At 30.9% G+C, this 12,061-nt stretch overlaps 1 protein-coding gene across 1 annotated transcript; it reads left to right on the top strand.

Annotated features, from left to right (window-relative positions):
• Nucleotides 1–4,419: 4,419 nt before the first annotated feature.
• LOC111276779 (pentatricopeptide repeat-containing protein At1g71460, chloroplastic-like) lies at nucleotides 4,420–6,775 on the top strand. Its single transcript, XM_022862600.2, has one exon. It carries the CDS (start codon nucleotides 4,484–4,486, stop codon nucleotides 6,563–6,565), a length of 2,082 nt encoding a protein of 693 aa, XP_022718335.2. The 5' UTR covers nucleotides 4,420–4,483; the 3' UTR covers nucleotides 6,566–6,775.
• Nucleotides 6,776–12,061: the final 5,286 nt, after the last annotated feature.

Below are 12,061 nucleotides of genomic sequence, written 5' to 3'. Positions count from 1 at the left end.
TAATTATCATATTTGCCATTTGGAAATGTCTAGTTCATTAGTACATTATTACCTTTGTTGCATTTTTATAAGTGCTAGAAAGGTAATAGGTGCATTAATGTAGTTACCCATTTTTGGTCTTGTAACTTTTTCTAGATTTTACTAGAACCTATAATGCATAAATTGTCCACTCAATGGTCTATATTTTGGCAGCAAAGGGATAATTATTTACAATTGGCACCAAAATCAAGAAGCAAAGTTCAATCAAGGCCGTTAGATGCAAATGCCATGTGATTAAGGACTTGTGGCACCAATTTGGAGATTAAAAAAGAGACCAATTGAAGTTGTTGAGCTAGCCATTTGAATGGTTTTAATTAGACATAATGTTGACTTTTTGGAGCTTAAAAGTTAAAGAGGAGAAAGCTCGAAGTAAAGGAAAGAAAGAAAAAGCAAATAAGGAAGCAAAGTAGTTAGATGGAAGGATCTAGAATAGTTGGCAGTTGAACTAGATTTTTCCTTCATTTTGAGTGGTTAAAGCACCTCCCATTTGCTTGTAAGTAGGGGAAAGTGGCTGACCATTATGAGACTTTTAAAGACTTTTTAGCTAGTTTTTACATTTTTTCTTATTCTTGTATTTACTTTATTTTCTCTCCAAATAGTTTCCTCCTTGTTCTTTTAGAGGGCTAGGAGAAAATTTCATTTATTTTCCAACAAAGTTTACTTTCCTTGCCTTTATTTGCAATGAACATTATGATTCTTTCAATAAAAGTTTGAGATCTTTAAGTTTTCAAATTCAATTTGATGCATTTTAACTCATTTCTCAAATCTATTTGGCAAGCCACGTTTGACCTATGTGCGGTTTTTCTACTGAATCTTGATCAAATCTTACTTGTTTCTATCCAAATTTTTTCTGTGGATTTTTTAATTCATTCTTCTACAAATATAGAAAAGATCATAGGCAAATTAATTCTACACAATTCCAGAAAAATCTTCAAATTTTTGGTTGAATCTAGAAGGTAAGCTAGAGCTTGAGTGAGTGACAATACTTCAAGTGACTTTTCTCTTAGCTAGGCATTTGGTTTGCTATTTTTTTACTTTGCACTCTTTAATTCCTCAATTTACTTGATTAATTTTATTTGATTGCATTTAAATTCATGCATTTGAATTCTATTGCGCTAATTTTTCTTATAACTCTTCTGTTTTTTTGTTCTTGCACTCGATTTGAATTTGAGTTCATTAAGATAATTATTTGTTGATTCATGTGATTTCTTTGTTAATCTAGGTAGTAAACTTGTAGATCTATGTTGTCGTAATTCAATTTGAGTTCATTCCATCTAGAGAGTTGTTGATCTAATTTTTCTTTCATGAATAAGTAGTGTCCAACATTTATATTCAGTTTCAGTTTTTTATTCTTTTGGTTAATTCTTGCAATTCCTTTCATTACTTATACTTCAATTCTGTTTCCACTTTAGATCATTTATTGTTTTTACAATTTCCTATTCAAATTCATTCAATTTGCATTAGCTTAGATCTAAATTCCTTGTTGAATAAACAGTTTCTAGTTTTGCACTTAAGTTTCAATTTGAATGTTCTTTTTTAGATCTTGCATTTTTAAAACTTCAATTTCATTTCAATTTTGTTTCAATCTTCATTCACATTTTGTTTGTGTAATTTCCAGCTTGTTTAGTTCATTTCTTAAAAATTTTCTAGAAGTTTTTCTTGTTGAAAGTTAGGAGTTAGTTAAAGTTAGTTACATTAAGTTGAAGTTAAGTAATTTGGTTTACTTCTTTTAGTTACTATTTTTGTTGATTTTTGTTCTTGCTATTTTTTATTCTTAGATTATATTTATATTTCAAATCATGTTAAGTTCAGTTAAATTTATTCAGCTACTGTTTTTGTTGAATTTTCCAAGTTGCTTATTTTACATGTTATTAGTTTACTTCTTGTTAGAAATATGCTTCGTGTATTGTTCGATTTTACTTTCCTAGTTAGCTTAGTCCTATGTCTACCTTTGGACTAAGCCAACTTTAGATAAAGTGTGGGGATAAAAGGTACTTAGGCTAAGAACTTTTTTAGCTAATCATCGTGGGATCAATATCTAGATTTTTTTTAGTCTCTATTATTACTTGAATTACTTGTGTGCTTGCAAAAATATCGCAATCAGCAGTGAGGCTAAAATTTTGGGGGGAAAGGAGAAAGAAAAACATGGTAATGTAGAAGAAACAAAAAAATGAAGAAAAAACAAAAAAATAATAATTAAAAATGAAAATAAAGTAAAATGATACAATACACATGATAAATTCAATTAAGTTATTCAACTAGACCTTAATAGAATCGAGAATCAATTCAAATTTGTCTTGACATATCACTTGGTTTCCCAGACAAAATAAATGCTTACAATTACCATTTTTTTGCTCATTCTTGAGAATCAGAAATAGGGTAAAGACCAAAAGACAATAATTTTGTTTAAGTGAATGCATATTGAACAAGAATTTTTTTTTAAAATGTTCTTAGCAAAAAATATGTTGTTGCCTTTGGAGAAAAACTGAACCTCCATAAACTTTTTTGTTTGATCTTTTTACTCTACTCTTTATTTCTCATTGTTATATATTTGTGCATCAATTTCATATATTTATTATATTTTTAATTTCCCATTTTACATTTAATTAAAATTTAATTTTGAAAAAGAATTTAGAGATAATCCAATTCACCAATTTGAATTGTTATCCATACTTGAGCTAATAATCCCCATCAAATTTAAAATCATTTCATTGTTTTTCGATAACATCACAAGCATGTCCTAGTTAAATATATGATTTTCCAATTCGAACATTCATATTTGATTAAATTGGCTTTTAAGGCACGTATCGTAGGCTAAGGTGAGAGGTTATAAAAAATGGATAAAATAGGCCAAAAATATGTTTTTGAAGTGTTATAAAACCAAAGGATCATTTCTCATAATGTGAAACACCTTGGCATTTTGCCCCATTCTTCATCAATTCTCTTTTTTCTTTTCTCATTTTTCTTTCTTTTCTTCAAAATTTTCTTTTTTCCTTTTTTATTTTGTAGTTTTCATCATTTTCTTTTCTAAGAAGAATTCAACAAAAAAGAGTTTTTCTTCTTTACGCTTGAGATCATTTGTGATTGTTGCTTTTTTTTTTCTTTGAACAAATTTTTACCAAAATTGCCTAATAGTATGGAGGGTGATCCTTGGTGAATTTTTTTTTAAAATTATAATAAGCTCAAAGGGGTGATAAATGGATAATTTTAATTTTTATATGTAAGAAAAAAAATGGTCATTTCTAATATCAAATGTAAATATTCTCATTTAACAACATTTATTTAATAAGAGCAAGCTTATGAATAAATTCCCATAAAGGACCATATATTACTTTACTTTTGCCTTTCAATGGGTAAAACTCTATAATCTCAATAGATTAAGGTCTCAAATAATCAATTCATTAATATGAATGATATTTCAAAATTGAATCCTGAATTATTATAGTGATTATTTTGAAAATTCATTATTCGAAATATGAGAATGATTAAAATATAAATGGAAATATAAAAGAAATGGAATAAAATAAGAAAAAGTAATGAAAATGCATATGTTATCTTGTTGAAATGATAAAAGAAAGATAAATTAAAAACCAACACTGAAAAGGAATCTCTAACGTTTACATGTATTTAAAAACTTGCATTATTTCCTAAAAATTGCTAAAGTGATACACAACCTTAAATTTATCATAAAAGCCTTTTTAGAATTATGCATTTATGTGGTTAGGCAAAGGGTTTCTAATAGCACCCGTTGTTGCTTCTTTATCAAAATTCATCCAGTCAATCTTGACTAAATTTTGTACCTTATATTTAAATGCTATGCGATTTTTTATACAATGACCCAAAATCTCAAGATAATAATAACAAGTAACGTTGTATCATACACTTAGGGTAATAAGGCTTTAAATGCTACAAATAGATTGGTGCAATCATGTGATTTTTTTATTAAATTTTGTTTATTTAAGGATTTAATTGAGTTACAATTAAAAATTAATAACTTAATTGACTGTAATAAAATATTAAGAATTTAAATAATTATTGAATTATAATTCAAAAATATTTTCAAAGCTTTAGTCATTTTAGCATAATATCATAATTCCAATTGAAAAATTGAACTTCAGATCTTTAAGTTAGAGTTTCAAATTCTGTTATCCATTTGTAAACAATGCATTTAATTAATTAATACTTATTTATTTTTATTAGATTAAAATTTATTACATTGTTTTTTAGAATATAAGTTCTTATATTATTAAGTATATAATATATTAATTATTATTAATTGTAATAATTAAGGAAACGACTTTAAGTTTTCACTATTTTGATTTTAAAATTATTTTAATCTTTAACAAATATTTGAAAAAAAATTATATAGACCAGATAATATAAGTATTCTATTTATATTTTGAGCAAAAGGAGCACTTGAAATCCAATGATGTTGATTCATTGAATGTTTGGCTTCTCCACCATTGAGAAACAAGCCATGGAATGCGCCCAATTTCATTCCCTTTCATTCAGTATTCACTCTTCCCCTCCAAAACCCATCTTCTATAAAACCAACCAATTTTTCAGAATCAAAACCTCCGCAAGATCCAAAAAACCAACCAAATTTCTCCGCAGAAGAAACCCACCACCACCAACAGTACCATTCGTTGAGGAAAACACATTCCCATCCTCTTTGCCGCTCCACAGCAAGAACCCACATGCCATTTACAAAGACATTCAAGCATTCGCTAGACAAAACAAGCTCAAAGAAGCCCTCGTCATTTTAGACTACGTAGACCAACAAGGCATCCCTGTTAATCCCACCACCTTCTCTTCCCTCCTTGCCGCTTGCGTTCGTTCCAAATCCTTAGCCGATGGAAGACAAATCCATACTCATATTAGAACGAATGGGCTCGAAAACAACGAGTTTTTACGTACCAAACTTGCTTATATGTACACTTCTTGTGGCTCCATCGAAGATGCCCAAAGGGTATTCAATGAATGTACTAGCAAGAATGTTTATTCCTGGAATGCTTTGCTTAAGGGCACTGTTATATCGGGTAAGAAACGGTATTTGGATGTGCTTTCTACCTACTCTGAAATGAGGTCGTTGGCTGTCAAATTGAATGTGTACACTTTCTCTACTATTCTTAAGAGCTTCGCTGGTGCATCAGCATTTAGACAAGGTTTAAAGGCTCATGCCCTTTTGATTAAAAATGGTTTCATTGATAGTTCAATGCTTAGGACTGGTTTGATCGATATGTACTTTAAATGCGGTAAGATTAAACTCGCGTACCATGTGTTTGAGGAAATGACTGCGAGAGATATTGTTTTGTGGGGGGCAATGATCGCTGGTTTTGCTCATAATAGGAGGCAAAGGGAAGCTTTGGATTATGTTAGATGCATGATAAGTGAAGGGATATATCCGAATTCTGTTATACTTACTACAATTCTTCCCGTGATTGGGGAAGTATGGGCGCGGAAACTAGGCCAGGAGGTCCATGCTTACGTGGTTAAGTCGAAGAGCTATTCCAAGCAGTTGGCTATTCAGTCTGGTTTAGTTGATATGTATTGCAAATGTGGTGATATGGATTCGGGCAGGCGAGTTTTTTATTGTTCTAGAGAAAGGAACGCGATTTCTTGGACTGCTTTGATGTCAGGATACGTATCAAATGGGAGGCTTGACCAGGCTTTGAGATCACTTGTTTGGATGCAGCAGGAAGGATTCAAACCTGATGTTGTCACGGTTGCCACGGTTGTTCCTGTTTGTGCAGAATTGAGGGCTCTGAATCATGGGAAGGAGATTCATGCTTATGCTGTGAAGAATTGTTTCTTTCCCAATGTATCTATTGTTACTTCTCTGATGATTATGTACTCAAAATGTGGTGTTTTAGATTATTCTTTCAAACTGTTTGATGGTTTAGAGGCAAGGAATGTAATTTCGTGGACAGCCATGATTGAGTCATATGTGGAGAGTGGGTGTTTACATGAAGCAATCAGTGTATTTAGGTCAATGCAGTTGTCAAAACACAGGCCAGACTCAGTGGCAATGGCAAGGATGTTCATCGTTTGCAGTGAGCTTAGAGCTGTAAGGCTTGGGACGGAGATTCATGGACAGGTCTTGAAGAAAAATTTTGAGTCAATTCCTTTTGTTTCTGCAGAGATTGTGAAGATGTATGGTAGTTGTGGATTGATTAGCAGTGCAAAGTCAGTATTTGATGCAGTCCCTGTTAAGGGTTCTATGACCTGGACTGCCATTATAGAGGCTTATGGATATAATAATCTTTATGACGATGCAGTTCGTCTTTTTCATCAAATGACATCTGATGGTTTCACTCCAAACCATTTCACTTTCAAAGTGGTTTTATCAATTTGCAAACAGGCTGGATTTGTTGATGAGGCTTGCCAAATATTCAGTATAATGACTCGAAAATATAAACTCAAGGCATCTGAAGAACATTACTCTATAATAATTGAACTTCTTAATACTTTTGGTCGCTTCGAGGAGGCTGAAAGATTCATGCAGATGAGTTCTCTATCATCATGAGAGAGACAGTGGCATCTTCTTTTCTCATGTTTCATTACATAAAGTATGCTCCTGGAACCTCCTTGTCTTCTATTGGATTTTTATGTACTCTAAATGTAAACAATCTATTGTAACTTAGCATATATAGTGATTATAAGCCCAGAAAAATAAATAAATTGCTAACAATTATCGCTTCAAGCGTGTATATACAGAGATATGTCTTTTCAAGGATCTTTGCTGTACTTTTAAAATCACAACTAAAAGAGAGAAGTTTTATATTTCTTATTAGTAGTTTATACAAGTAGTATTCTTTTACAGTCATTCCTGATGTAAAAATTTAGATTCTATGTGTCCTTTGCTTTGTTGTCAAAATAAAGATACTGACAATTCAGGAAAACTTAGTTTTGGAGTTTTATTTTTGCAATACATATAGTTTGAGAATTGTTGATGGCAAATAATTATCCCAACCTCCCTTTTTACAGAATTTGAAAGGAATATCAGTTCTGTAAGTATCACAGGTTCATTGTTTACTTACAACCAGGAATTTCAAGTTGAGCTCCGCTAGAGCTCAATTGAGTTTTACTTGAATTATTGACGGTACAACTGTGTTTCTAAGTGTGTTACTCGTAAAAATAATCTATAGTTGCTCAGAAGCATTCAAAACTTTCCAGTTACTCATCACTTCGATGCATATTGGATGCCAATTGGGACAAACTTTCTGGAATGGTACTAAGACTTGAAAATAGTTCTCATCTCAAGCAAGAAAGGAACTTGTATGTCTTTGTTCCACCTATCCCTATTGAAGATGCTAGTATATAGCAAAGTAGGCCATTGGAAGAAAACCACAAATTTTACTCGGGAAATATGAATGAGAAGAAATTACTGAAGTTTCTAATTCAAGTATATTTCATATTGAGATCAACTTTTCAGTCATAGTTATCTCATACCAATTATATAGTTCTCATTTGTATGACAAATCGGAAGAATTAAAGAGAAGTATAAAAATAATTCTCAATATAAAATAAACATGAATGAAAGGTTGATAATTGGTTTTATATTTATTTTGAATTTAATTGGATTTGATTGATAATATGTTTAATTGGATTTGATTGATAATATGCCAATGATGCGAATGAGATTAATTAACAATAATTCATGGGTTTTTTTTTTTTTTTTTTTTTGGGTACTGAATAAAGAAATTGCATTAACATAGGATCATATAGAAAGCAACAAAAAGAAATTAGTTGTAGATCGTAAAATATCTCTTCTAGAAATGAACAAGAAGGAAAAGGATTACTTGAACCATATCCGACAGAAATAAAAATATATAATTATTGTAATTCTACTCTCCTTATAGCAGCAATACGGAATTCTCGAAAATATTTGAAAAGAAATTAAATTATACCGAAGGTGGCGGTAGCATCTTGAGATGCGTTGAGATGAGGTTGGGAATTTTGAGGAAGACAAATTTCAAGCTTTGATCGAATCATCTTTAGAAATAAATATGCTGATGCAAGCTGAAAGATAAGTACTGATACCGCCTTTCAAAATATATCTTCTGAACAAATGGCGGATTAGACATCGGCACCATGTAATTAGTTTCTGAAAATTTTTACCAATTGTATGGAGTTGATACTTGTTAAAATATGAGACACGTTCAGATATCCAGGCTTTAGTTTAATTTCTGGAGATTTTGAAAGGAATAAGTAAGTATGTTTGAAGTGAGAAAAACAAGGATCATACCTGTAAATTGATAATGTAATATATAATGTTATTTATAGAAAGAGTTTTGTAGTTAATAGACTGTTTCTCCCTAAATTTGATGATAATATATAATCTATTAAATTAATAAACTTTGAATTACGAATTTTCCTTAATTAACTTAAGTTATCACACTTAAAAAATAATATCAAATAAATTTAAAATTTAAATCATAACACAACCTATAAGCCTTTTTACTATTTTTTATACTACAATCATATATATATATATATATATATATATATATAAATGAGTAAACTTTGTTTTAAGCAATACCTGACTAGTTTCAAGTACATATATATGAGTTGTGGATAAGTATGGATGCAGTAATCTATGTGAGTGGGAGCAAAATTATCAAAATAAATGATTGGTTAAAATTTGTATTTCACATTTCTTATATAAAATAATGAATGGCTAAAACAAGCTGATGCTACATTCAAAAATATTTATATGCTCAAAATTTTAAATTTTGATGAATATATATGGGACAAAACATGTTTTCCTTGAACAAATAATAATACATTGCAATAAGAATGGTTGTTGGCATCAGTAGGAAACATGCTGAAACATGAGAATATATGGAATTGCAGCAGTAATATTATTAGCCAAAGGATGAGCACGTAATTTACAACAAACCCATCCATTACTATCATAATTCACTTTTTTTTTTTTTTGGTTTTGAAATTTCAAGAGTAGAATATACATATGAATAGCTATATGGTATTGAGAAACAAACATACTGGTCGTGTAGTTTCACTTGCACCGCCGTTTGATGTGAAGGAGGAAACTTGAGAAATTGGAGTCTGTTGAAAATTAAGTCCATAAATTTCATTCATTAACATATATGAACAAAGAAAGAAAAAAAGGGTGGGGGGGGGGGGGTATGATCAATTGAAGCATTGCTAAACATATATGAATCAAGACGAACCAATAAACAAATTAAATAAATTGAATCATTGCCATGATTTATTTTGATCATTGAGATAATAGTGCCATCAACCTCACTAAAAATCCAATTCAACATTCTAGAACCAAACATATTGAAATTAGGCATCATTTTATTAGAGATCATGTTCAAAAGGGTGACATTGTACTTGAATATGTTGACACCTTGCATCAACTAGCTAATATCTTCACAAAATCTCTTGATAAGGATAGATTTTATAGAATTAGAGGTGAACTTGGCATGATGAATGTTTCTTGAAGTGAATTTCTCGATATTATGATGTATGGTGCACTCTTGATTGATCTAATGTCTGTTTATTTAAATTTTTCTGTAATTTGTGCATGATTGTATACTTGAATGATCATAATGCATGTTTTTCATCTTTTGGTTTGTAAATAGTGGCACTTGATCTTTATATCAATATAATTCATCTTGCATTCTATTGTTGTGTGCTAGTGTTGTGTGGCCTAATGATTGATGATTAAATGGCCTTGAATTGCTTATTCCCTAATTTTGATTTGCTTCATTCTTTTTGCTGTGACAAAAAGGGGGAGAAATATTGGTATGAAAATTTGACGATATATTGGCATGAAAATTTGATGATGCTTTGATATTGATGGTTATGGTGATATTGCTCTTGCCTAGTTACCTTAAATCTTATGCCTAAATTTAATAGGAGTTTGCCTTTCATAAGTTTAGAGGGAGCTTGTTTTCAAAAGAAAAAATATTTTTCATGCAAAATTTTCATTTGGTTTTGTCATATCAAAAAGGGGGAGATTGTTGGTCTTGAATTAATCAAGAATTTTGATTTGACAAAACAAAAATTTGCCTAATTTGAATCAACCTTGTCTAAGCTTGAAATGAACATTTTTCCACCTTTCTATCTTGCCAGAATCAATTTGAAAACCAAAATATGTCAAATTCTCGAAACAAAACATGTTTAGTGCAAGTTGTGATGGAAGGGCGATCTCATAAGGGAAGGGATTGATCCCCTCCTTACCAGATCGATCCACTAGCAAAAGGGATCGATCATGTTTTCTTTCAAAACCAAAAATCCTTCAAGTTTTAGCAAAATCCAATCGAACCTTTCCCTATAGGGATTGATTGGTTGAGGTTGCAAGATGACCAGATCGATCCCCTCAATTAAGGGATCGATCACTTTTTCTTACAGAATGCTTTCTTCGTTAAACTTTTTCAGAAAATGGATAGATCGGTTGTTCAAACAGAATGTTCTCCAAGTGTTGAAACCCAGAAAACCAATCGATACCTCCACATAAGGGATCGATCACCTAAAGAACAAATCGATCCCCTAAAGCAAGGGATCGATTGAGTAAGGCAAAATAGGCACAAAATCGAGCCTTCTCAAACATGAACCAATCGATCCCCTAAGAGAGGGGATAGATCCCCTGAAGGTCAGAAACTCCCAATGGTTACTTTTTTGCTGAAATTTTTACAGGTTTGAAGCATTAAATGCATTCCAATGGGTCTCAACTTCTTTCTAACTATAAATCAAGCATTCCACTATATACTGAGAGCAACAAGAGCAAAAGAAACTTATTGCTATTCACCTACCAATCTGCTCAAGCATTCAAAGCTGTAAAAAAAGAAAAAGTGCAGAATTTATATCAATTTTTCTCTACTTTCTTATCTATACCTCTGTGTACTTTAACTTAACAAATACCTAACCTTTGTAAGGTTCTTAAAGTTTGCCAAACACTTCTAAATTTCTATATTGTGAATGTGTAAGCTTAAGGGGGAGGATAACCCTTAAGAGTGTATGTTGTTGAGTTTGTAAAGCTTTGTGAAAGCTTAGTTGTAATCTTCATCTTATAGTAGATTGAACTCCTTAGCAAGAGAGGCTAAAGGAAAGGACGTAGGTGCCTAAGAAAGGATCGAACCTTTATAAATCTGTGTTAAATTCTCTAACCCCATCTCTTATTTATATTCATCTATTGTGCTTATCTGTTTTGATAATTTATGGTTATTGAATATTATCTTTGAAAATTTTATTAAAACCAATTCACCCCATCTTAGTTTATTCTAAGTCTTTGAGCTAACAGAAACTTTATCTAAATTATTCCACAATTTGGGACAAAATCTAGAAAAAAATTTTCACTTAGGAATTTTATAGAAATTTAGCATTTTAAATTTTTAAAAATTTCATCATTAGATAATTAATATTTATTCTTAAGAATTTTTTTTCTATTTTTTTCTAAAATTTAAACATAAAAAACCCCTAAAAATAATTAAACACATAAATAAATAACAAAATAAAATAAATAAAAAATACCAAAAAAATAGAATCAGCTTGACTGAACAATTTCGACGCAACTCGACTTCAGGCAGAAGGTGGCTCTAGAATCTCAGCTGGGTGGCTCAGTTTGTGACTCAACTCGGCTGGAGCTAAAGGTAGGGTTGTGCGTTGAAGACGGGTCGAGCACTTGGGTTGGATCACCCAACGGTAAAACATGTGAATCCTAGGGCTTTTTAAGGAAAAAATGACATCATTTTATGATCGATATAAAAGGCAAAACCTAGTCTCTTTTTTCATATTTCACATTCTCCTTTCTCTCATCTTTTTTTTCTCTCTTTCTCTCTCTAGAACCAGATGAACTTAAGTTGAATCCTCCATCAAATTCTAAAAATTCTATCAAAATCTGGGTTGGTTCACTGAAAGTTCGTCAAAAAATTCAAGCGACGTCAAAATCTTCAACCGATTTTTAGAAAACTTATCAAAAAATTCAACCAGCATCTGAAAAAATTCAATCGATACCAAAAAATTCATCAAAAACTAAAAATTTTCATCAAAA

The sequence above is a fragment of the Durio zibethinus genome, chromosome 7, assembly GCF_047325235.1.
Source record: "Durio zibethinus cultivar Kanyao isolate XHJ-2024 chromosome 7, ASM4732523v1, whole genome shotgun sequence".
Lineage (NCBI taxonomy): Eukaryota > Viridiplantae > Streptophyta > Magnoliopsida > Malvales > Malvaceae > Durio > Durio zibethinus.
This window is presented reverse-complemented; position numbering and strand designations above follow the sequence as displayed.